Below are 26,908 nucleotides of genomic sequence, written 5' to 3' on the forward strand. Positions count from 1 at the left end.
CACAACAATCAGTAGCTCCACACAGACACGTTTGGAACAACTTTACTTCTGGTACCAGAGTGCAGGCTTTCTGTACAAGAACAAAAAAAGAACATTTAAAAAAATTTTTTTACTTGATTCTTGGAATTTTTTTTCTTAACCATTTCATTTTTAAAAAAAAGTTACTCCTGAAAGCCACCACAGCAGTAAAGATGTGAGCCAGGGCACGTCTCCCCCTTCTCATCCCTTGGGGATGGTGAATGCCCTTGCTCTTGCCCCCCACCGCTGACTCCAAGCAGGGCCCCGGTGTTGGCAGTGCTTGGTCCCTGGTGCAGAGCTGAGGGCATCGCAGGAGCCACAGGGCACCCGAAGCACGCGGCCAAGAGAGGCTGCAGAGAGCAGGCACTTTGCCCTTAGAGCCTGGTGGAAACTTCCCCGCAGGACACAGCTGTGGTGCGCACACACTGCTCCCAGCAGCGCAGCGCGGGCCCCCTGATGAGGACGCTGCTGAAGTGACAGTGTTGGTGGTTGGAATTGACCTTATTTGTTCATTTGCTTTGTCCTGCAGCAGTGGTTTTCAGACTAAAAATGATATATATTTTTTTTAATTGAACATTTGCTTGAGTAAAAAAAGGATCTGAACAATCTTAACAGTAGAAAGGGGCAGCCTGGCCATGCACAGAGGAAGAGTTACTGGTTTTATTATTATTTTAGTTATTATCATAATCTAGGACCGCGGACAGCCCCTCGAGGAAGCGGTCAGGTGCTAAGAGCAGTATACGGTTGGATTCTCTTTTAGAATTAAATTAGCAACTTAAACTTTTTCTTTTTAAAAAAAAGGAATAAATAATAAATAAATTAAAAAGAAAGAGGGAGAGAACATGATGTGCAGGAGCATACAGCAACAGAACAATATAAACGACCACAGCAAAATACAAGAAATGCAGAAAAGGAAAGGAAAAAAAAAAAGCTCAGGATCAATTTGGATTGTAATCAGATTGTTTTGGAAGCATCATTTATGAAGGTATTTCGTATACCCAGAAAGGCACCACAGTATCTACAAAGCCGAATCCTTGGGAGTTGCCGTGGGGGAGGGGAGGGCCGCAGCCCCAGCCCTGTTCCTGGGAGCTCGGAACTGTTCCGTTTTGTGTTTGGTTTCGCTGCTGCTGAAAACATGAAGTAATAATAGTAAAAAGACAGATGTGAAAAATGGGGACAAGGCTCTGATCTTGTGAAATAAGAGGTGGGATATTTGTAGGATAGAGCTTGAAAGACTCAGGATGGTTCGCTGTAATTAGAAAAACCCACCGCACCCAGACTTACGTGCACACACACCCGCCCCCATCTGCTCCCACTGCAGCTGACGATGCCCTGCACTGCCAGGTCACTGCCCCAGGCAGCAGCCATCACTGCAGCCACCATTACAGCAATGCCTCTGGGAGCACCGGGAGAGCAAAGCCCTGAAACTCCCCGACTGCCCCGTGTGAGTCCGAGCTCTCAGCACGCGACTCAGCAGACCCCAGGTTTCCACTTGGTGCGCTCAGCCACGGTCCCCCAGGCTGGGGAGCAGAGGACACTGCACACTGCCCTTCCCAGAGCAGCAATTCAACAAAGGAAGAAGAAGAGGGGGAAAAAAAAAAAAAAAAAGAAAATAAACATTTGGAATCTTGTGTTTACTAGTATTCAGTACATGAGAGACTCCTAAAGAATAACTTGTCCTCCTAGTTCACCTTGTCCTGGAATATATACAGGTTATTTGTTGCTGCCACAGCGATGATATTCTCTGAGGGGTGCCAAGCTGTATGCAAGATCTTTTTGCTGAAGTCCAGACTGTCCACGCTGATCTCATCTTTCCTCCGCTTGCCGCCCACACAAACCTTGCGCGGCTTGAGGATGGCGCGTGGCTTGCTGTTCTCCCGCGAGGCCTCCAGCGTCACGTCACGCTTAGTGTTGCGGTCGAACATGCGGAAGAAGTTGTTGTAGGAGCCGGTCATGATGACGCTGTGAGGGCAGGAAGGGTGAGTCAGTGAGTGCAGCCCCAGCCCTGTTTCCATCTCCTCCCCTACCCAGCTCCACTCAGCCTGGCACCCACGCAGCACCAGAAAGCCGGGCGCACACTCAGACATCTCACAGAATCATGGAATGACTTGGGACCCCAAGGATCATCAACTTCCAACCCCCCTGCCACTGCAGGGCCACCAACCTCCAGATCTCGTGCTAGACCAGGCTGCCCAGGGCCCCTTCCAACCTGGTCCTGAACACCGCCAGGGACGGGGCATCCACAGCCTCTCTGGGCAGCCTGTGCCAGCACCTCACCACTCCCTCTGTAAAGAACTTCCCCCTGACATCCCATCTAAGCCCTTCCTCCTTGAGCTTAAAACCATTACCCCTTCTCCTATCACAGTCTACTCTTGCAAAAAAGTTGATACTCCTCCTTTTCATAATCCCCTTTTAAACACTGGAAGGCTGTAATGAGGCCTCCCCGCAGTGTTCTCTGCTGCAGGTTGAACAAGCCCAGCTCCCTCAGCCTGTCTCCATAGGGGAGCTGCTCCAGCCCTCTGTCTCCTCAGCTGAGGGAGTGCTCATGCAGAAGAGGATTTCTTCCAGGATAATTACACAGATATTGCTCTTTATGGCAAAGATTTGGCTGACCCAAACCGAATGATTTTCACACCATTTTAGAGAAACTCCTCCCTGACTTCAACAGAACACACAGAGCTGTAACATTGTTTAGATCAGACTCAGAATCCAGGCTTCAGGCCCAGCTGTGTCTCGCTCTTTGCACTGATGTTTCAGGAAAACATCGTGGTGCTCCTGTGAGGCCAATGGCCCCGCCACCCCTGCAGCCGCAGCCAGGCTGCCATAAGCACAGAGCCACCATCCCTGGGAGCCAGGCACCCACTGCCACCCCCAGGCACAGGCCGGGCCCGGGCCCCACGTGCACAGTGCCCAGCCCAGGCCCCGCAGCGGCCCCCTCACCTGTCAGAGCCATTCCACACACACTCGAACTTGTCGAAGATGCAGTCGTTCTCATACAGCGAGCACAGCTTGCTCCGCAGGTAGTCATGCACCTGGCAGCAGGGACAGATGGTGTGAGGCAGGGGACACTCTCGCCAGGCCCCTTGCAGCCCCACACCCACTCCCATCCTCCCGTCCCACCCTGCCCTGCTGCCAGCCCGGCTCTGCCCCCACGCTCACCTGGTAAGTCTCGATGGGCCGGTTCTCCATGTTCAAGTCCCACACTTTGACAGTGAGGTAGTCCCGGGTCATGATGTACCTCCCGCTGTGGCTGAATTTGACATCGGAGATGGAGGAGATGATCTCAGAAAAGAACGAGCGGTTACTGGGGTCCTCAGGCTCCTCAAAAACTGCAGGAGAGGAAGGGACAGGCCTGGCATCAGCAACCCCGCAGGACCCACTGCCGTGTCCCACATCGAGGGGGCCCAAGGCTGCAGCACCCATGGGGCAGGGACACAGTGGTGACACAGGAGACCCTGACCCCGCAGTGCTCAGCCACCAGCCCCAGGCGCCCACTGTGAGCAATCCCACTGCTGGGCATGGCATGAAGTAAGCACCCATACGTTATGGACTCAGTGCAACTGAAGCTCCTTTGTTTTTATGAGTGCAATAAGCAGGAAGGGTCATCAGAGAGCAATCTATCAACAACACAAGAGAAGACCAAAAGATTTAGAGCCTCATGTGCCTTTTCTCTCTATAAATCCATGTGTAGCATAACAGAAAGTCAATGTAAATATTTCATAGCTACTGCAACATATTCAATCCGATGTCTTTGAATAAATCACAGTCTGTACAGTCTGAAGAACATTGATGAAGGTCCAAATTAAATGCATTTACAAATTCAATTTCATGGTAACATCAGCTGGGCTTTAAAGAAAACAACAGATCTGCACCAATGAAGAGGCAGTGCATTTGGAAAATGCCTGTCAGACCTCCTACTTCCATCCCCACAGACCCCTCACCAGCTCAGCACTACAGAATACTGCCGGGGAACAAGGAGAGGCTCCTTCTGCTTCACTCTTTACTGGAAAGAAACCCATTTCCAGTCACGCCAAGCCGGCTTTTGTTCCAACACTGACACAGCCACAAACCTTATGAGCATTGCCTGGCATCCAGAATCCCTGTACCCAGAAAACAAAGGCAGAAGAGAGCTGCTCCAAGAGCTAGGGCTGGGTTGGACCACTCAGTGCCATCACCCTTGGCCAAGCCCTGTGCTAGTCACCTCTATTCTCCAACACGGCAGAGAAAAGGCTCGATATACAAATAAAGCCTTTTCTCAGGGCTGAGGGTGTTACATTTACAGTGCATGAGCAAGAGGAACTCATTGCTGATACTGTAGAAGTAGAAAACATTGAACCGCAGATTGGCAAACAAGAGATGCCTCAAGGAACGAGCCCAAGAGGTGATGGCAGCGCTGAGAAAATGAGCAGCAAGAGAAGGGCAGCAGCAAGAAGAGGGATGGGGACAGATCCTGACACGCAGCGCCCTGTGTGCTCTGCCCGGGCCAAGCAGTACAGCGTGCCTGCAGTGCCTGCAGCCAGGGAGTGGCTCCTGCCCGGCCGTGCGCACAGCCCTGTGCCAGAGCACTCTGCTGGCAGCTCAGAGCACACAGCTCCTTTCTGTTTGTCAATGAACGTAACCACTCGTCCATTTCTGTAACAGCAATTCAAGCCCTGTCTTTTCTTTCTCTCTCCTTCATTTAAGCTCTGATCAGGACAATTAGCCATACAGACCAGGAAATCAAAAGCACAGCGAAGCCCAGGGCGCAGCACCCACAGCCCCGCTCCCACTGCGACGATGGCCCCACGGGGCTGCACTGCCCGCAGCCATCTCTCCAGGCTCAGACTCCCTTCATGCTGCTGGCCACAAAGTTCTGACTTAAAATGGAGATAGGGGAGTGCTGCAGAAGCAAAGAGGTTTGTTTCCTCATTTGCTAAATGAGCCCAGGGTGGCAGACGAGGTTTGCCATCCTCCAGAGATTCTGCACAATCAGCTTATTAATTTTTAGCTCGAGGTCCTGCCAGGCTTATTACTGCGTGCAGCAGGACATCGTTAGCTGCTGCTCGGGGCCTAGGAAGGAGGTGATTTGTTTCTGGAGGCACTGCCACCGCCCAGCTCTGCACCAGCTGTGTGCTGCCCCAGCTGACAGCGGGCAATGAGAGCTCTGTGCTGCAGGATCCTCAGCCCTGGGCAGGATGAGCTTCACATGCCTGGAGCAGGGAGCTCCTAATGTGAGATCAGATCCCTGCACTCTATTTATGTGCACTTTTTCTTGTATAAAAGGCTCAGGTGAAAAAAACAATGACAACATGCTGCCAACAGGAAGATGACAGCAGCTGTGCAGTGAGATGTGCCTGTACCCAGTGCTGACCCCTGTAACGATATACCATGATGGAAAGCACAATAATAGCCATGTGGCAAAGTCTTTGGCTGCAGCAAGCGAATACAAGCCCAAATGCAGCAGACAGAGACCCAGAAACAAAGGAAAAAAGCTGCTTACCCTTAGAAGGCCTCAGGTAGGCAGGGATCTCCAGATAGATCCCCCCATCTCCACTGTCAACCCTTAAATGAGGGCTGGGAAGGGGTGGATCCTGGCTCCAGCCCTTCCTGTCACACATTGCTTGCACCTGAGCTCCCCTGGGCTGGCCCTGCCTTCCCCCCAGGTGCTCCATCACTGCTTCAAGCCATAACTTAGCATTTCTGCTACAACCCCCAACACAGGGCCCCATCCTATGCATCACAGCCAACAGGGCTTTTCCTCCCTTTTTCACAGGCTTTTCATTATGGGATGACCTCCTGCACCAGGAGTCCCATGCTCCCTTTGGTTTCCTATGGTGCTTTGGACGACTTTTGAGATTTCTCTGTGCTCACAGAGTTGTCCCCTTGCCAGACCTTCTGAGCACTGTCATACCCTGCAAATCCCCGCGCTGCCACGGGGAAGGGGCCGTTCTCCCTTCCAGCTGCAGGGCTGGAGGTCACAGTGCCACTGCCAGCAACCTCGGGTAAAACAGGATGACAGAATTTAATCAGAAGAGCACATAAGGAAAAACTGCCCCTAAGCTGCAACGTGCGTCTGTAAATAAATGCGACAGGGATGTGCAGCGCTATCTTCTGCATTTTTATTAAATACTGACAGTTATTAAATACCCTGCTGGAGAATTTGCCTCCAAAGCCCACGTTGCTTTTCATTTTGAACTGTGATGAACTGTCTCAATTTCAACTTATTTGCTGAGCTGCAATTGACTCAGGCTGTTGCTTCTGAGGTGAGGAGGGAAATCAACAAGAAGTCAAGGGAGAGGTCAAACCGAACTCACGTTCAGTGCCGGTCAGCGCTCGCTGCGGGCTGAAGGACACGGCCGCACCGGACAAAGGGAGTGGCCGCGTGGGGGCTGCTGCCACCAAAGCAGCAGGGGAAGGGATTTCCTTCGCTCCGTCATTGCACTCCGAGCCTCGGCTGGGAGCTGTCACTGTAGGACTGCGAGATGCTCATGAAGTGCAAGACCAGAGAGACGTGTTCTGCTCAGGATTCGGGATAACTGATACTTTCAGATCTCCAGATGTCAGAGCAAGCTTTCCTCCGCCCCTCCTCTGCTGCGGCTCACAGGCGGGTACCGGGCGGTAACCGCAGCCCAACGCCCAGCAGCAGCCGCTCCCGCCCCCACGCTGCCGCTCCCCCCGCACTCACACTTGGCGTGGCGGTCGCACAGGGCGGAGGCGCGCATGTCGCACAGCCGGATGGTGCCTTTGCTGCTGCTGTACACGAAGGTGTTGCAGTGGTGCGGGTGGAACTCGGCAGCGGTGATCACTTCCGTCAGCTCCTCCATGTTGGCCGGCTTGATGTCCACGATATCTGGGGGCGAGTGAAGGAGCCCGCCGCTCTCCGCGTGGAATTGGTGCCTTGGGCCATCAAACCCCTGAAGTTTTGCCCAAATCCTCCCCTCATTCTCCAAAATAACCGAACATGGCAGCACTGCTCAGACATGGGCGCTCTGAGCCCCCAGCACCCACACACCTGTGGCTGCTGAACTCCTGTCCCGCTGCCCAGCCCTGCCACGTGCCCCGGGGGCTTCTCGGTAGAAAACACGATATAAATATCACCAGTGATTAGTGTCCCGCCGTTATTATTTCTGATGCAGCTGTTCGGAGGGTGACAGGCACGATCTCATTTGTGTGCCTGTGACTGGCAGCCTGTCACCCTGCCGCGCCATTAAGATTTCCTCTCCTTGTCTCCCCCAGGGCATCTGTCTTCTCCATCACCCCCATCCCTCCGCCCCGACTCAGGCCCCGCAGCAGAACTCCAACTGGTGGCAGTGGGGGTCCCACAGTGCGGGGAGGGCTCGGTGCCCAGCACTGCCAGCGCACTGCCGTGGCTCAGCCCACGCAGACAGGGACGAGCACCAGTGACCGCTCTGGGGACGAGGACAGCTGAAACCGTGCCCGAGGGCACCATGGGTTCTGCAGCGCACTGAGCCCTGGGGCAGCGCTTTGGCGTGCTCTGCCCCTGCACTTCCATCTCACCCACACAGACCTCCTGGCAGGGCCTGGGGTAACCAGCAGCAATGAACCAGTAATGAGCAGGACCAGTTTTTAACACTCTCTGGTAAAGAAAATCACAATGGGTTGAACCTTTACCTTGGCTCTCCCTTTTCTGGGTCAGAAGGGAGCAAGTTCTTGTGAGCCCAGCCCTGCCCCGTGGCTCTCTATTAATACAGCTCCCAGCAGCAGAGGGGCCCAGGGACACCACCGGGGAGCGCGCACCAAAGGATACTGAAGCTCTGATTGGTGATCTCGAAGTTCCAGAGGTTTATCCGCAGGTCGTCGGCCGACATGTAGGTCTCGTAGTCGCTGTTGACGGATATGGAGTTGATGTGGTACGTGTGCGCGTTGGCAAACACCCTGCGGGGAGTGGCCTCCACCATCAGGTCCATGGGCCGCAGCACAGGCACCTGCAGGGGATCAGCGCGTGAGCAGCGGGCACGGGCAGCAGGGCAGCACCGCCTGCTTCCGGACAGTGCTGAGAAGTGACACCGAGAGCCAGCAACGCGAGCCCGGAGCTCTTCTGCAGCAACAGTTCCTTCTCTGGCCAAACAACAACAAAACCTCTTCCATTTTGTCAAAGTGAAGTAGAAAGTGAAATTGCTGCCCTGTTCCTAACAAGAAGTGCTGTGTTAAGAGCCGAATCGGCACTGGTTTTTCTTTCAGATGTTCTGGAGGTGCCCCACAGTGAATGATGGAAGCAAGGGAGGGGAAGAGAAGGGGAAGGGGAAACACGGGGCAGGGACAGATGGAGGGAATAGGAAGCGGTGTCATAAGAGTTTGCCTTTGGATTAATAAGCATAACTCATGTAAACATCAGGGGATGGAGAGAGGCATAAAAGCAGCATATGCAAGGAGCAGTGCACATAATAACTTCAGACATAGCTCTTCAGGCGGCTGCGTGCACCAGGAAGGTGTCAGCCCACACTCCCCCCGGCCAGGAGCTGTGCCCTCGAGCCACTCCATCACAGCGAATGTTTTCTGTGTGCTGCCCAAAGAGCTTTCCCATGGCTGCAGAGGTGGGGATGGGAGCATGACAGCCAGATCAAGTGACACAGGAACATAGGAACTGCCAGCCTGGAGCCTGAGCTTAATGTGATGCGCCTGCTTCCTAATTCAGCCTGACACACTCAATGATGCATCGTTTGCTGCTGAAGGACTCTGCTCAGCCATCTGGGGACAGAGGCTCGCATCGTGCTCAGACATTGCAGAACGTGGGCTGTCACTCAGACCGTCAGAAACATGATGGTTTTGCAAAGGGTAAGGGCTCAGATGTTACACTAGGCCACTCTGGATGCAAAAATAAATACATCAAAGGCTCCAGAGTACGGCTTCGCTCAGCACTGCTGTGCAGCCTGACCACATCCCGGTGAGACCCATGGCTGTGCCCAGGCCTGGGTAGCACTGCAGTGACAGTGCAGCCCATGTCCAAACAGGGCATGGGGTGATCTGCAGCTTCAAAGGATCCAACACCTGCGTGGTCCCAGCCTGGCTCTCAGCACTACTTACATTGGCTCCAGCAGAAGGGAGCGGTGCGGGTGCGGGGCCTGGGGCTGCTCTCTGCTGACTCCTTCACCAACAGAGAGAACTCCTGGGTGCAGCCCTTGAGTTACTGAGCTGACCTGCAGGGTAGTGCCTGGTATTATATACACGCATTATTAAAGGGTAATTTGGTGTAACAAACCACATCAAGTAAGTAGAAAGGCTGTCAAATAAAATAAACCACTAATAAATTAAATTACTTCCTGTTCTCTGGAAGGGGGCAATGCCACTCATTATTCATTTTTTTAAAATTACATCTTCATTTTTCTTTTTGCCTTTTACCAGGCACCCCCTGCATGAAGAGTGCTCCCATCGCCCACATGTCCGTCCCACCCCACCCCTCCTTACCACGCTCATGGCACAGCAACAGCTTCACTTTCCTCAGGACTTGGTCTTACTGGGCTTTCCTCGTGCCATCTGAGAAGATCCCTTCCCGTTAAGACAACTCAGCTGTCTGGCCCATAGCCATGCACTGATGGAGCTCCTGGTTCAGTCGTTTCCCCAAGGCTCCCAGTCCCACTGAGCATCGTGCAGCTCTGCTCTCCACCACCTGGTACGAGCACTCTGCATGCAGCACCAGCAGAGCTTCAGGCAGAGGAGAGCCCTGCCCATGGGAGCCCAAAGTGCCCCGCGGGGCCTGGCCTGGGGAAGGGGGCTCAGGAGCTGCACCTGCGGCAGTGAGGGCAAATCCAGCCCTGCAGTGCAGTCAGAGCTCCCCAGAGGGGTTAGGGCAGGAGGCCTTGGAGCAACAACTGCCAGCGCCATCCCCAGCCCCAGCCACCCCCGCTCTGCCTTTCCTGTTCTTTATAGCAGGGCAGAATTCTTTCTCAGTTTGTAACTGAGAATCTGTCCCAGCTCAGTTCTTACATTTCAGAATGACTTTCATCACCTGCACCTGAATTCTGGAATAAGAATTCAGAAAACAAAGGGCCCTCCCGAGGCCACGGGGTGCGCATGAACGCAGATACGTTTGATACAGGAGAAGTAAAGAACAAACTCTCCATGACGCTGTACCCAGAAGCCAAAAAATATGGATGTTTTGGCAAAATGGGAGTTATAAAACACAATTTATGATGGATGTTGTTGGAATTGAGTGAAATAGCAGCTCTTAATCAGAAACAGCATTGTGACAACAGCAATAGCCACACTCCTCCTGGCTCTGCCTTGTGCTGTGCGGGGATCTAAGACAACACATTCCTTATTTTAAAAGATTCCAGCCCTGGCTGTTATTTGTGTCAATGATTCCTCCAAACATCCCCTGGTGCAGGTACAGAGAGGCACCAGAGAGCCCCATGACAAGGTGCAGAGGCTCCTGTGCAGCTGCCGGACTGGGGCCCACCCTGATGTGCAAAGCTCTTCCAAGAACAGCAAAGGCCTTCATCGTCTGAACAGAAGGAAATAGTCCTGCATTATGTGGGTTAGAAATTCCTCAGAGAACAATGCTCACTGAGTAAACCTAACCCATTACAATGAGCAGGAAGAGATGATTGCAGCAAGGTGGTTTTAAATCCTTTTTCTTGGCTGTAGTTGAACACAGAACTGCAGATGTATGCACCAAAACGTGAGCATCAGAGGAGCATTAAGTGCTCAGGATACACCAAGCAGCAGTAAAATTGTGAACGCTATGTAAATACCTGCCTGAGGAAAACCATCAGCATGAACTGGAGCAGGCTGAAGGCTGCTCTCATTTGCATCTTTAGGGACAGAAGGTGCTGTGCACATGGATACCAATACCCATAACACTGAGCATTCACATCGTGCTTCACCTCTTCCTACTGCTGCAGAGCAAGAGCATGTTCCCATGGGGCTGCTTGCCATAGCAGTCAGGAAACCATAGGGAGCATTAAAGGATACCGAAGAGGCAAACGTGCAGTCAACAAGCACCACGCTGCAATCTGGGCTGCAACTTTGGGCTGAGTGTCTGCAACAAACACCCAAGGTGTCCTGACCCCGCTGCAGCCCAGCAGCTGCCAATCCCAGCACCAGGATGCAGCCGAGCACCGCCAGCCAGCGCCAACACCCAACTGTGCGGGCACAGCAGCACGGCCCGGGAAGGAAACCTGGCAGACGTGACACTGATGGTACTTCTAAAGCAGCGTGTGTCGGAAAGTAAAATTGGCATCTCTCTTACCCTGAGCTCGTCACTTAACCACAGTTATACCCCTTAACATCGCCATCCTTTAAAAATCCACCTCCACCCCCCTCAGAGCTGGTAACCACAGCTCCCACGGCACCAGCATCCGGAGCCCAGGAAGGCCCCTCCCCTGGGCTGCACTGGGCTGGAAATGCTGCCTGAGATGTGGCAGCAGATGCAGATACACACGGAATGAAATGCCTCTTGCTCAGTGAGGGAAACGCCCGCCAGCCCCGGGGCACCCAGTGCAGAGATGAGATCTAACCCGGCCTGAGGTTCTCAAAGGCTCCATCAGCAGTGAAGCTGGAAGCTAGGAAGGGAGCCAAGGGCAATGATACCAACAATGTTATATTCATAAATACAAAACTCGAATACTTAAATGCAAATTCTGACAGCAGGTTAACAAATCACAAGCTGCTCTGGCTGATTAATGCCACCACGCAATTACTGCGTACCTGGAGTTTCCAGGCCTGCAGGTGAAGGGAGACCTTCAGTCTCTGCTCTGAATTCAGGCACAGGAGCGTGGCCCCACGCTGCCCAGGGTTGGGTCTCTACGCACAGATGAAGTTCAGAAACTGCCCCAGTGCCCCCCAGAGGAGGAGTGGGTTCAGCTGCACCTTCTGCTATCACTGCCAGGCACAGGGTGACTGCTTTCAAGGGTCTGTGCACGCACCTCCCTCTCAGTAAATGGCACACGTAGCCTTAGGTGCTTACATTTGACTTGTGAGGCCAGTTGTAATCCGCCTAGGTGGGCAGGAATGCTCACAGAGAGGGAACTGCTGCTGCAGAAGCTGCGGCTGTGCTGCCGATAGCGCCAAGGAGGCAGCTCTGCAGCTCCGTCCCAGCAGGACGGCGGCACCGCGGCACTGGGCACTGCTGTGAGACCGCTGCGCTCACTGTGCGCCTGTACCCCTATCGAGCAGCATCCCTGTGTCCCCCAGCAGCAACCGGCACCAGCCCTGGAACACAGCCCCCGCCAGCACCCACCGCTGCCCCCGTCCCGGCCCCCAGCAGGAAGGCACCGCGCCGCCCGCTCACCCGCAGCGAGGTGATCATGGAGGGGTCTCGGAGGCGGCCGTCCTCATCCTTCAGGTTGTACCCCTCCGGCCTCTTGTCGCGCTCACTGACCTTCCATAGCTTCACGGTTTTATCTGCGAGAGAACAGAGTCATGCCCGGCCGCTGTTACGAACCCACTTTCCTTCAGGGGGGGTCTCTGTGCTGCGCTGGTTTAAGAGTGAGAATGGAAAGAAACAGCGCAACGTGGGAATCCCTTACAAAGGATCGTTCTGATAACTCGCTACAATACGAAACGCTGTCCTAAACACAGAGATAATATCCCCGTTAATCAAAAAACTATTTAAAAACTCAATTAACAGAACACCATGCTCTATAATTAATCTTCATTGCATTTCAATGATTCTCCCCCAGATGAGTTTAGTAAATCCTTGAATTTTATTACAATGATCAATAGAGTCAATTCTGTAACACAAAGTAAGTTGGTTACGGGAGATAATGAGAACCCTCCTTGTCCCCTGAAGTAATTAAGTCACATCCATCTTAAGGCCCCATTCATCCCAAGTAATATTCCTGGATCCTCCTGATATTTATCTGAGCATAACTCGGAACTGCTGAGCTGAGTGCAGCTGCACGTGGAAACACAGCAGCGGTGGGTCTAAAAAAATAAAACAACAGCAACAAAAACCTCACCCATAGGGCTCTGAGGACTCAAAACAAACCAACAAGAGCTGTCAGCAGAGCAAAATGCACAGAGGAGCCGCTCCTGCCGGGGCCGCACGTACCGTTGGTGGACAGCAGGAAGTAGGCGGCGTTCTGCTGCGGGAGCCATCGGATCTTATTGATCTTCTCCTCGATCTCCAAACTCTTCAGGTAATCGAACTCCGGCTCGTGGCTCTGGAAAGTGCTGTACACATTGTACTCACCCCTGCGATGGGGCTGGTTCTTGCTCTGCAGGACGGGGACAGAGAGGAACGTAAGACACAGAGAGAACATTTCCCACTGATTCCTTTGCCCTCAGGTTCGCTGCACACCTGACCCAGTGCAGCCCCACAGCTGGGAGCTGAGCCCTGCACTGAGCCCCACGCTGAGCCTGCAGCACAGAGCCCTGTGGCACAGACAGCGCCGGGAGCAGCACCGCACGGCACAGGGAGAGCCCGTCCAGTGGGCACAGAGAGAGGAGGAACCGTGCTGCTGGGAAAGCAGACAACATCTGGGAACCAACAGCGCCCAGCGAGGCACAGTGCCCGCCTGCCAGGGGCTGCGTGTCTCCAAATCCCACAGAGCTGTACAGCACTGGGCTCTGAGTGGGGCCGGGGGAATTCAATGTGCTCTGCGCTGCAGGTCGCTCCCCGCACGCACTGATGCTGGTCCCCTGGAGCAGAGGGCTGTGTCAAACCGGAGGCGGACGGAACGCATCCCAGGTGGCGTCAGGGAGTTGGAAGTTCAAGAAAAGTGGGAGAATAACAAAAAAAAGAGCAATACAAAATGGAATACGAACAGAAAGGCCAACGAAGTGTCAGCGTGTAACCTCGTACAGATCAGCTTCCCCCAGCAAACACAGAAATACTGTGCAGGTTTTAACTTTGGGAGAAACGTAACCCATCAGTGCCCCACGGCACTGCTGGTGGCTGGGCCTCATGCAGTGCCTCCGCCCTCAGGAATCCCCCGAGGAGCTCTGCTCCCGGCCAGGCCCTCCAGCTCCGAGCCCAGGGCACAGTGCCCCAGGCCTGGCCCACAGCACGCGCAGACACCTGGGGGGGCTGTGGGGGTGGCACAGCACGGCCAAGGGGCTGATGGCAGCGAGCTGTGCCTGCGCTGGGCTGCAGGGAGCTGCAGAGTGGCTGGAGGTGTGCGGGAATGCAATGCCACATTTTAGGGCATTTTGCAATGTGACACCTGGTCTTGCCGCTGCTAATTGTCACTTTCCAATTCTCAGTCTGCTAGGAGAGAGCTGAGGTTAAGAGTGACAGGCACAGATTAGGAAACAACAGGACACTGCTTTAAAAGGATAAAACGGCATTCTGTACTTACCTCCTGCTCACGCTGAAATATGACAACCCGACCCCCCTTGTCCCCTGTTGCCAGCAATTCTCCCGTGTGGTTGAATTCTACCGTAGAGATAATGTCAGCTGAAAGGAAGAAGACAAAGACAATTTAAGTAACTGCAGAGTGGCTTTCACAGGCATCTAAATGCACCATTCCCACGCAGCTCAGGCAGCGCATACTGTCAGCGCTTTCTCTCCCCTGTGACATTTCCATACATCTCAGCGCTTCTATTGTATATAATGACAGCTGCAGCATTTTGGAGCACCGCTGCTGGGAGCTCCCGGCCTCGTGGTGCCCGGCCTGCTGCGGGCTGTGGGGCGCAGGGACGCTGCCACCATCACGGGGACGGGCGGGGAAGCGCTCGCAGATCTGCAGCATGTAAAGACTTTAATCTGCGGCGCTTACCCTTGAGGCAAAGCAGGAGAGCTGCTAATGATTGGATTTATTGGGGCTATTTTTAAAAGAATGTCAGAGGTTAATTCCATGACAATTACTGCCCGACTGGTGCCACCAGCTGCCTCCGCGCGCAGCACGCAGCAAACAGAGCGGGGGACAGGGAAGGATGGATGCAGTCTCAGAGCCCCAGTGCTCGGCGTAAGATTGATTTTGCAATGAAAGGCACTTAGTTATTGCAACACCAGCCCATTCCTGCAGCAAGGGCTGGCAGAATCCGCGTCTCTGCTCCCTCTCATTTCCCATTCCCATGGGGTTGTGCAGACACAACTGCAGTTCGTGTGCCTGCAGAAGCCCACAGACCCCAGGTGCTGGTGGCAGTGTGCCCAGGCCACCGGTACCGCCCGCACCACGCGCAGCTTCTGCACCCCCCGCAGCACTGTGAGCACCAGAACAGCCTGTCCTGCTCACTGGCCGCGTCATGGGGCAGTGGAAGGAATACCTGAAACGCACAGTCTGGATCTCCCCTTCTCCCCCTTGCCATTTGCATCCCTCTGGAACACGTGCTGGAAGGTCACTACAGCAGATTGCCCACAGCCTCATCAGGAGCGCGCAGCTCACTCCGGAGCAGACCCTGTCATCGCCATTAGTGACACACGGTCACTATTTCTGCCAAGCAGGAAGCAAAGTTCCTCCTGGCTTTATGCCCTGAAGTCCTTTCAATGTCTGTGCTGGCCTAAATGGAACCAGCGAGCAGTGATGGCTCAGCCCCACCTCTGTTGCTCCCCAGATGATGGATCCCCTCTGCGCATCGGCTCCAGCTGTAACCACAGCCCTCAGCTGTCTGCTGCAGCTCCAGGGTAACTGGGGTCACTGGGGCCTTCATAAACTCACCGGAGTGAGTGCAAACTTTGGGTGCTCACTCACTTCCTGCATCCATTCAGCCTGGTGATGTGCACGGAGCCCCCACATCTGCCAAGCTGTGAGAATCCAGATGGCAGCAGGCAGGTGAGTAATGAACTCCATGCTGCTGCCATTAACATGCGCTCCTCTTCCCCACATTACCCCGCCTCTCCAGCATTAAGCATATTTGTAACAAAGTGCAAATGCATTCCAAAGTTTGTTTTAAATCATTTACAATGTTTGGTGGCTGTGAAGAGCCTCAGGAGCCCATTTCCCTGCAGATGGAGATGGCACTGCAGACACAAACCCCAGGGACCAGTGGCAAACAAATGGGACCGGGAGTGCGACGGGGGCTGAGGCGCTGCGTGGGAACGCTTCACGGCAAAGCACTTTGTCCTCTGCACAGAGCCCTTCTGCATCAGCCCACACGTGTGGGTAGCAGAATCTGTCGGGAAGGTTTTAACCATCTGTTACTAACATTAATAGAAGCGCTGAAAAGCGAAGCAGAAGGGGCAGCCTGGTGCAGAGCCAGGCTAACTGCAGCGGTGCTGGCTGCATCGCTGAGCACTGATAACACCTGTTTGGAATCTCACTCTTTTGGGGGTTCTTTTCAAGCTACCAAATGGATCCTGAGGTCCTTCACATGCACCTGTTATTTCCTGCTTGACTGGATTTGAATTATTGCTTAAACATCAGTCCCATTTTGCAACTGAGAAAATGGGGCATGGGAAGCTTTCCTGGCTGTTTTTTTCCCCGTGGGGTTATGGAAAGAAAAGCAAAAGGTGGGAGTGAGACCCCACATGCAGGTGGCACAGCCCACAGCCCCCCCCGTGCCCCAACACTGCTGCCCCCGCTGGGTTCAGGTGCCCCACACCCGCTGCAGGGCCCCCAGCTGGGCACAGGCTGCCAGCGCTGCCCGCGGGCGTCACCGTGGGGCCGGGCGCACCCAGAGCCCTCCTCGTGTTTTCACCCTGGGCTGCCCCGCAGCTGCTCCCAGCGGGATGCGGTGCTGATGCTGCTGTTAATAACCAGCCACTGGGCAAGCGCTTCGCTCCAGCACCCACCCCGTGCTCTAACCTCGGATCTGCGGGGCTGAAGGCCAGAACTGTCAGGAGACACAGAGGTCTCAGCAAGAAGGAAAGCTTTGCAAAATAACCGTGCTGCAGCCAGGGCCTCAGAAAGGAAATCAGCAACACTTCAGTGAGCAAAACATCCACCAGCTCAGTGCTCTTGTATCCGACCCCCTCGCTCAGCACACGCCGCCTGGGCCAGATGCACAGGGCACGCCTCACTGTGCTGCACACGCGTGCTGGGCCTGCTGCAGAACGTGAAGTTCCTGTAGAACCAGAAACTGATCTTCACTTCCAAAGAAAGGACCCCGGGTCCAAAAAATATAATAAAAATCTATACCCCTGAAAAATCAACCCCAAAGATATCACTCTACATCCCTCGCAGCAGATAACTATCACAGCTAAAACAAAACATGCCCAAACACGGACAAACTTTGTGTTTGGAACCAGATTGGGTTCAGCAGCGCCACGTAAGCCCTCATTCAAGCACAGGTTTTCATTGCTGACATTTTCCATTTGTCAGCGCATTGGACACCAGTTTAGGAAGCATTCTGCAGCTCTAGTGCTACTTTCTAGCACAGTTTAGGCAACGTTTTGTAATTCTAAGGCTGCTTTCCAACCATACACTGCTGCTAAATGCCTCGTCCACCTGGAGGGCAGCAGCAAGCGGAGCCCCGGAGCAGCGCAGCACCGCCCGCAGCGCTGTGGGCAAGGAGCAGCCCCGCACGTGGAGCACACCTCGAGTACAGGGCAGTAAAAGCCCCAGCTCCGGCAGAGTGCACAACGCAGTGCGGGCAGCAGGTGACCTCCGAGTGGGTGAACGTCACCACGGCCTCCTTGGCCAAGCCCATGTCAGCAGAGCTGGCACCGAGCACAGGGACAGGGGCTGAGCGGACCCTGCTGCAGCACTGCAGCAACGGCAGAGATCACGCTGTGCAGCACGGAGCTGCTCCTCACACCAGAAGGCATTCTTCCTTCTAAAACTGCACAGCTGAAAACATCCTTGCTTCATGCGATTTAACCTTTTCCATCACCAGCTCTGTTTTTAGGTCACTCCATTTCTCGGTGCATTACGATAACTTTCCCTGCTGCAGCCCAACATCCTCCAGACCGCGGCTGCTCGCAGCGCTGCCCGACCCCAACCTGCAGCCTCCCTCCTCACCTGGGCGCTGTGACCCAGGGATGCGAACGGCTTCTGCCCCAGCACACTGCGTCCTGCACAAACCACCTGAAGCAGCCGGGAGGTAGGCAAAGGATGGCTGAAATACTGCTCGTCCCCAGCACCTCCCCCGGCAGCGGGACCTCACTCCGGCACCCATGGGCCGGGCCTGGGCTCTGCCCCAACACCTTCAGGCGGTAACAGCAGGCCGGCATCAGCTGGGAAAGCATCTCCCATGGGGAGAAGGAGGGAGCTTAGAAGAGATGACAGTGCAGCAGCAGAGCAGCACTGGATCCTCCTGGACGATGTCTCGCATCAAAGTTGCGGCCCCGGTGCAGGGCAGCTGCAGGCTGCTGCCCACTGGTCCCACCCCCGTGCTCAGAGCAGACCAGCAAATATTTATCAGAATTTCTGTATACGTGCATTGAAATGATCGATAATTTAAGTTCATTTCTCCTAAGGTTCCTGTAGTAGTTTTGTGACGCTAAGAAGGAAAAATGCTTCTCTTTTTTTGTGTTTCCATTTCCTTCATTGCCTCCTACATGCTCAGTGCCCCGAATGTGGAGAATTTAAAGAAAACTGTTTCCATGGAGACCCTCCCCTCCGAGCAGCACCAGCCCGCAGCTCTCCCTTCTGTGAGCATTAATGTTCCTTCACGCTTTCATGCTAAAAATATCGAGGGCTGGATTTGATTTTCACCGTAGTGATGCGGTTTGATCAGAAAAATAGAAAATTTATAATACACACGCCCTGGTATGCACACATGCTGCTGAATGGCAAGGTGCCCCTTCCCCTCTCCTACTGTGGGAGGAAGGCGCGTTCCCCAGCAAAGGGACAACGAGTAGTTGTTAAACATGGACGACAAAACCAGGGGCTGCCCTTGGTGCTCAGAGCCAGACCTGCTGCAGCCCTTCCCTCCCCAGGTGTGCAGGGCCCGCACATCCCATCTGTGCTCCCAGACACCCCATAACCTCTGCCCCACACTGGGGCAGCCCACACCCCCCACCTCACTCTGAACCCCTCCTCACAAAGTCTCTCTGTTCCAAGGGGCAAAACCGTGTCTCCTAAGGAGCAATGGGGCAGCTCTGCACATCGTGCATGCAACGCCCACTGGCACAGCAGCACGGATGCAATGAGTTGCATGGCTGCAAGGAGCTGTGCTGCATGGCTGTCCCAGCACAGCAACCCAGGACAAGATTCAAAGCCCAGGAAATCCGCAAGGCAGGAACACCCTCTCCTGCCAAAGTACCTTTACCGGATGACCAAACCTCTGCAGTACCTCATTACAAATGTACCCATAGATGCGCTCCCAACACCCATGGCCTGATCCCACAGCTGCAGCGGGGCAGGCAGTGCTGGCAGAGAAGTGCAGCTCCACTGCTCGGTCCCCATCAGCTCCAAACAGAGTCAGCACACAATGGTATTTTCCCTCTGCTCCCTGCCAAGGCAGCCACACAGCTCTCCTGCGCTCCACTTCCCTCCATCTCCACGGCACGCACACAGATATTTCTGTAAACCTTCATTCTCCGTGAACTGCAGAGAAAACACTTTGGAGGCAGCAAGAGCATTACTGTAAGCATCATTATGATAAACTGGCTACAGTGGAAGACTGCGAATAGAGGAGCTTGTGTCTGAGATCCACAGATGAGTCAGGCACACAGCTGCAGAGTTAGTTGTTTCCAACCCAGCAAGACCCGGAGCTGACATCTCCACGTCACCATGCATGGTTTCCCTGCAGCTCCCCACCTCATACAGCTCCTCTGCCCCACGCAGGTGCTGCAGATCCCACATGTCCCCGTGTCCTGGTGCTGTCACCACTGCTCAGCCCCAGGCAGTGCATGGCAGCCAAACAGCACCCCCGGGTCCTCCACCCCATGTAGGGGGGCAGACGTGCCCACCCCACATCCCGCTGAGCGCTGCCAAAGGCCAGCACTGGGAGCACTCCTCACAGACCGCTCGAACTATCACTGAGATGTCCTCACATAAAATGGCCCCAGATCGTCCCCTTCTAAAACTGAGTGACAAACAGGTGCTCTTACTGTGCTGGGACAAAGGGGAGCTTCGAAGGGGACTCATGACCCAGCAAGGCACTGAAGCCCCTCGCTTTCTGTTGTTGGTAAGAATCACTTGGCTAATGGCACCGCACACAAAGCCTCCAAGTCTGTGAATGAAAGCGCATTGGGAAACACCATAAATAACAGCAAACCAGGCTGCCAAATGAAGAAGGATTTAGATCGTTCAAATCCCATGCTATGAGTTGTCAAATCCAGTTTAATGCTGATAAGTGTGGGACAGTAACTCACCATCAGCACATCTCCTCCCACCCCAGGGCAGTCCCACAGCCCTGCGAGGGCAGAGAGACACCTACACAAGGGACGGGGATGCTGCAGGTCCTGCTCCTGCAGGAACACATTCACCTGACACCACTATGGGATGCAGAGAGCACGGAGAGGTGATGAAAAACTGAAGGGTGCAGGGAGGGAAGTGCGGGACACGGCCACATGCTGATGGCAGAGCCAGAGCATCCACTCTGCACCTGACCGCTCCATGGCACAGCGCAGCCCCCGAGCTTAGAAAGGGCTCTGAGGTGGGCACAGCCCCTGCGTTTCCACTGGGTAAAGCAGTGCAGATATCAGCCTCTGCTCCCAGGGAAGACTCCTGACCCTGAGCCCCATAGGAGCCCGTGGGTCTCATCTCACTCAGGAAATTGTGAGGCTCACCGCCTTCACTGCTTCAAAGAGATTCCTGCAGGTACCCTTTTCATCTGCCTCTCAACAAGAAGGGAGACTGTGGGGTTTTCCCATTACCTGCAATTCACCCAATGTCAGCAGTGACGAGTTCATGCCACGCATCAGAGCTTTAAATACAGATTTGGAGTTCTGAAGGAGAGTTGCAAAAACACCAGTGCACAGGCTTGGACACCGGACAGCCCCCTCAAAACAAACAGCACCCACTCTAAGCACATACAGGCAAACGGAGCCTTCCTTCCATCGGTGCGACCGGCTGACAAATGAACATTTCTGGGAACAGAGCCTCTGTGACCCACGTGTAACAAGGACTCTGCAAATGGAAATTGTGGCACAGTCCTGGCCAGTTCACGGGCTTTGAGGCTGCACAGATCCCATTCACCTCTCCCAGCGATGGAACTGGGAAAGGCTCCCATGAGACAAAGCAGGGCTGCAGGCAGCTGAGAGCAGCGCGGGATGAGCGGGACACGTCCTGCCTCCAGCACAGCCCGAGAGCTGCAGAGAGAAGGGCTCTTCCCAGGACCTGAATCCCCCACTACAATTCCTCTGCAGCTTTCTTCCCTGCCTGTGAAAAGTGCCAAGAAGAAACCAAACAAGAAGGGCACTGAGGTCTTTTGGCTACAAAAAAGATGGACTTAAAAGGAACACTCAGGCAAGGCCACGTGGTGGGCACACAGGGATGTATGTGCTCCTCCATCCCACCTGAATGCAGCAAAGTTCGGCTGCGGGTCACTGTGGCTGGGCTGGGCGATCCATCCTCCTGCAACCTGCGGTACCACGTGGCGAGGGCATGGAAGGCAGCAGGACAGCAGAGGTTAAATACGGATCTAATGGCATGCAAAATCACACGTGATTGATCTGCATTGATTTTCCCCCACTGAGGGGAATGATAGTCTGGCAAACAGAAATCAATTCCACTGCATTAAGCCCAGTAAGAACCTCATATCATCAGCACAATGCCCCGAAACATTATTACACACCAACAAAGTGAAGCACAGCGCCCGCCCAAGCCCTCGCTCTGCGGCTCTGCAGCACAGCACCTCCGCAGCCTGGGGAGCACAGCCCCAGTCCCAGCCTCCGCCCCGCAGCACAGCCTGGTGCAGGATGACTGGGGGGTGCCGCGCGGAGCGAGCTGGGGACCATTTCCCAACACCACGGCGCAATGCTGCCAAGCTAGCAGCAGCTGCCAATCTTTCCCAAAATGGAATAAATCTCCTAGATTTAAATGCTAAAAATACCGTCACATTCAAAATTTCTCTGCCCTTGCTACAGCACAGAATAATTTAGTGCTGCCGACCCAGACTGAAGACATTTCCATCTGGCAGCTCCTCCAGCACAGCTCTGCAGCTTCCCCCACCACAGTGCCTATTTCAGAGTGCCTACATGAAAGAATACAAATTTACTTCTCTCCCACTGTCCTCACAAGGTTTAATGCGCTGTAACTGCTTGAAATGAGAGCTCAGAAGGAGCCAATCTCAGGGAAGCACTCAGCACCGCGGTGCCCCGGCTCACAGCACACAGCTCCTGGGGCTCAGGGCCAGCAGCGCGCAGGGAGCCCTCGCTGCCCGCCTCAGCCCGCGCAGCTTCCCGGCACATGCGGCCCCGCGGGCTCCTGTGCTGCACCCCATGGCTCGGCCAGCTGCAGAGCTCACAGTGCCACCGCTTTGCTGGGAGACAGGGGAACGCTGGCCAAAAACCCCTCAGAGTATTAATAGAAAAAACGATGTCTGTCTGCAAAAGAGTGATCCTAAAATAAATCAGACGCAGAAAGCACCTTAGCGTTGATCAAGTCCTCCGTCCTTCTCATTTAAACACCTTCAAAAGCCCCAAGGAATTCCAAGCACCATCTCTCTAAGCCCCACGGACAGCTCCTCCTCCGTGGTGACACCGCGGCAGCGGGGCTCTCGGTTGCCACCTGGGCTGCCCTGAGCCACCTCTGGTTCACAGCAGGCAGCAGGAGGCGGCCTGGTTTCCAAACACCTCCTGAAAGCCCACAGCTCCCAGGGACATCACACTGCTCCAGTCTAAACAGCTGGTGCAGAAAACACAAATTCCTGGATATTACCAGTACCTGGCTCTTTGTAGATAATAGATCTTTACCCTCAGCGGGAATACAAAGATTGCTTTTCTAGCAAAGACAACGCTGTGCTGATGACTACAGCACACAGTTCTGATCATCGTTACATAGGAAGTCTCCAGACAGTGCCTTGCAGGACTAGGAAAGCCCGGTACGCGTACACCACCCCCAAGCTGCTGCAGCAGCAGAAGGGCGGGTGCCCGGCAGCGGGAGCGATGCTCTGCCAAGAGCCCCGCGCCTCGCGCTCTGTCTTTCTGGTCATCTTGCTGAAGCCATCTGTCAACTTAGCAGTAAAACCTACTGATTTTTTTTTAAAAAACTGCAATTAGAAGTACCCAAATGTCAGCTAAGGGAGTAAAATTTGGAAGTTGCGAGCTTTCCTCTCATAGTCAGCAGCTGTTTTCAGCTTATGGCTGAAATTTGTTACATTTTGCATTGATGTCACTTTCTGTTCTTCTATCACTATTCTCGTTTGATGCACAAGGAACAAGCGTTTAGGGTGAACGCAGAGAGCACAACATGCAGCAGCTCACACAGACTTCCTCCTGCTGGGGGTTCTGGCAGGGCACTGACGCTGGCTGTGACAGGGAGGTGAGGAACAACAAGGGCCCGCTCAGCCACAGGGGCAGCACAGGGGTCCCGGCCCATGGGGAATGGGAAACCCAGCACAGAGCGTGCCCGATGGGAGGCAAACACCAGCACGGAGCAGCCGAGCCACCCCGGCATCCCCCTGCCCCAGAGGAACACTGAGCAGAAGCCACAGACCAGAGAGCGCTGTACTGGAAAGAACACACATAATATCCCACTTCTGTACTTAGGAGAAAGTAAACACACTAAAGCCACACACAAACAGTTGCCGGCATTTGTTGCCTGGATTAGAATTTAATCAGCTGAAGATGGCTTAATCCAACATCTGGAGCAGTACTCAGCTGGAGGCACCAAGGAAGGGTTTCTCTCTGCTGGGCTCCAGCAGCACCGCAGCCCCGGCCAGGCTGCCCCAGGGCCCAGCAGTGTCTCTGGGGGCACAGCCCCTCTGGGAGCAGCGGGCACAGCCGGGGAAGCTCGACAGCCCCAGCCCGGGGCAGCCCCCAGCTCGGGTTAAAGCTCCCAGGCTCCACTTTGCTTTAGTGCTTCTTTCCACAGAAGCTGGACACTGGGCCACCATTTTCAGTCTGCCCTGAAGGAGATCGCTTCAGGACAGCTTCCATGCAGTATTTTAATTAAACTTTCCTTTTCTCATCTTCGCATTAAGTTCATCAAATGATGTTCTGAGTCTCTGAAATGAATCGCTTAAAAGTCATTTGTGAAGCAGCTGAAGACAGAGATTATAAATGAATTCATCTTCAGAACTGGGCATTTCTGCTCGTATCGGTTCACAGCGCACTGCGTTACGGCACCTAGTGACGCTCAGCACCTCCTGCTGTAAGGACACAGCCTCCCCCCCCCCCCCCCCCCCCCCCCCCCCCCCCCCCCCCCCCCCCCCCCCGCCGGCACCGGCCCTGCCAAGGCCGTCCAGCATCAGCACGGACAGGGAGCAGCTCTCCCAGCTCCGCACACACCGGGCAGAGCCCTGAGCAGCACTGCTGGGGAGCGCGGGGCGGCCCAGCGCTGTGCGCTGCTCCCACGTTCTTGCTAGCAAATAACAGCAAAAAACAAACTGCACCAAACAAACAGACACAAAACCACTTGTTCTATGAACCGTAAGCACTGTGCCAATGTTTTTTTTTGAAACTGATCAGGACTTTCTGTTTCAGAAAACACACACCTGCCTGTACTGCTCTCCTCCTGGCTCAGATAAGGATCTGGTACACAGCTGAAATACTGTCTCCAGTCTGCCCAGAAGATACAACCTTGCTTACTTCCCTGCACGATAAATCACTCTTCAATCTGTACCTGAAATGGAGAGGCCATGGCCATGCTATTTCTAGGATCTGCTCGGTTGTGATAATAAGAATTTATCTTTACTATTAGAGAACTAATATCTTTAAGCTTAAAGATGTCCACAGTCAGCATCCCAGTCAGGCCGCTCATCGTCGACATCAGAAAGAAATACGTGCAACAGAACTTTGAGAAGCCCCGATAGCACCCAGCCAAGGGGCACCTGCTGGCTGCTCCCTGGCAAAGCCTTGCCATTAACACAAAAGCAGCCTGCTCACTTTGTGTGCCAACAGCTGCAGTTTAAGAGCTGAAGGAGAAAATACCTTCCGGAGCAGTCTAGGGAGCTCAGCCGTGCACCCTGCTTCCTGCTGGAGCACCACGGGACACGTGTGCTCCATGGGAAGGATGCAGAGCCCAGAGGCTCCGCACACCTGCAGCACAGCTGCCTCCCAGCCCTCGGGGGACGCCCACCACCTGGCTGCTCCGCGTGCGTGGGACAGCCCCGGGTGCTGCTGCTGCAACGCCCTTCCAGCCACCAAACTCACTCCCTGTCCCCTTTGCTTTTCGTTTTTATTTAATCCTCATGGATTTTGTCCTCCTGGAAGGAAATTTCTGCCTGGCTTTCACCCCAGTCTATCTTTAGTGGCACCAGGCAGACAAACCAACCTCACTTGTTCTTAGGGAATAAACTCCAGGATGTAAGAAGCTTCCAAATGGGAGCACGGACATCGATTAGATCGAATAAAAACCCTCTCCCAGTCAGATGGGATTTAATTAAGTTGATTCTGACAGGGAATTAAGGATCTTTGCTGGGAGCTCTGTTTCTGGTGTTGGGGGCTGTACCACTGACAGACGATGCCCTGCCAAGAACCCCCAGGAGCCGCCCCCCAGCAGCGGTGGGGCACCCCGCGCTCCACAGGCCCCACTGCACGCTGCAGGCCGTGGTGTGGACTGTACAAACCGTGCTGGGAAACCGCTGCCTGCTGCAATGGAAACCTGGGGATTACCAAATCCAGAGCAGAAAATACAAACTGCACTGAGGATTGCGAGCACGTGTTTGGGCTTCTTTCAGAAGGGGAAAAAGTGAAAATGCAAATTAACCTCAGCTGCTGGAAGAACACCCTGCAGAAACGCGACTCAGAATGGGTCACAAATCAAAAAATAATAATAAAAAAAGCCACAATGCTCTGGGGACATTAAGCTATTACAGAGAGTTGTTATTTGGCTGATTTTCACACTTCATTAGCATATGCATAATTTAACAAGTGAACGTGCTGAGGGCTGGCAAGACATAAGAGCCACTTTCTCAAAACATGAACTGTAAATTGGGGCTGCTGCAGTTTGAATTTTTTTTTTTTAATCATGGCAGAAAAGCAGCAGACATCAATTCCAGGCCCTGGGCAGAAGGGACCAATTTTCAGGAGCCAAGGACCAAAGGAAGAGCTGCCCAGCGACAGACAGACAGCTCGCCCTGCAGCAAGGCTGCGACGGAGTCCGGCACATCCAGCCTTAGATGGCTCTGAGCTACTCAGAAGCGCTTTAAATAGAAATAGATACATGTAGGTGAAAATTACACAGCGAATGCATGCCTTTCTACCACAAAAAGTGTCTGCGTTCTGCCAGTTAATGAGGAAATCAGCAACACGGGCTGTGCCAAGTGAACAGCCTGTGTCAGTGGGTCTGGTTACTCCAATGCACAGCTCCTATTTTTTGCAACAGCAAAAAAGCACTTGGAATAATTTCCCAGCCTGTAACTGTGGGAAGAAGGAGCTCCATTTTTTCATAATAACATTTTCACCCTACCTTTTTAAATTAAAAGCAGAATTTCTCATCAGAATTTCATCCCAGACCTGCCCGACTTCCCATCTCAGCCCTCCTCGGAACATGCCCAGCCCCACAGGCTCAGCCCCACAGCACAGTGACCTGTCAGCTCTGGGCACACGCTCCTGCCCCGCTGCAGCCCAGCTCTGCACCAGCACGAACCACGGCCCTCGTGCTCCTGGCAGCTGCGGCCTCAGCCCAGCACGGTAAGCACCGACCACTGGCTGCACCGCAGGCTGTGCAGCATTACCTCCACTGCTTAATTGCGGCAGTAATTAATGAGTTTTCTTTGGCCTGCCAGTCCCTGGGAGCATTGCTGCCATAATCACAGGAAGAGAGAAAATCTGACTCGTTGGAAGCTACCCTGAAACCAGGGAAGCATTTTGGAAAGCTGGAGTTCACCCTGTTGCTGCTGCCCTATGGCCCCATTGTCCTGCACCCCCACCCCCCAGCCCCAGCTCTCCGGGTGGGAGCACCCATGTGGCCCCGGCCATGGGAACGGAGGTGCTGCCCCGTGGATGGATGGCTGCTCCCGCAGCCACGGGCACCGCCAGGGCTTCCATGGGAGCTCCACGTGGGAGACAGGG

At 54.0% G+C, this 26,908-nt stretch overlaps 1 protein-coding gene across 3 annotated transcripts in view; it reads right to left on the minus strand.

Moving 5' to 3' along the window:
* Positions 27-26,908, minus strand: part of PPP2R2B (protein phosphatase 2 regulatory subunit Bbeta) — a 74,741-nt gene continuing 47,859 nt past the window's right edge. For all 3 annotated transcript variants that reach the window (XM_021410167.1, XM_021410166.1, XM_021410168.1), the window contains 8 exons: positions 14,259-14,356; positions 13,010-13,175; positions 12,248-12,360; positions 7,766-7,943; positions 6,683-6,847; positions 3,178-3,347; positions 2,959-3,050; positions 27-1,980 (listed from right to left, as the gene is read on the minus strand). In XM_021410167.1, coding sequence (XP_021265842.1) covers positions 1,701-1,980; positions 2,959-3,050; positions 3,178-3,347; positions 6,683-6,847; positions 7,766-7,943; positions 12,248-12,360; positions 13,010-13,175; positions 14,259-14,356 — 1,262 coding nt within the window. In that variant the 3' untranslated portion in view covers positions 27-1,700. The remainder of the gene's footprint in view (positions 1,981-2,958; positions 3,051-3,177; positions 3,348-6,682; positions 6,848-7,765; positions 7,944-12,247; positions 12,361-13,009; positions 13,176-14,258; positions 14,357-26,908) is intronic.

This window comes from Numida meleagris, chromosome 12, assembly GCF_002078875.1.
Source record: "Numida meleagris isolate 19003 breed g44 Domestic line chromosome 12, NumMel1.0, whole genome shotgun sequence".
NCBI lineage: Eukaryota > Metazoa > Chordata > Aves > Galliformes > Numididae > Numida > Numida meleagris.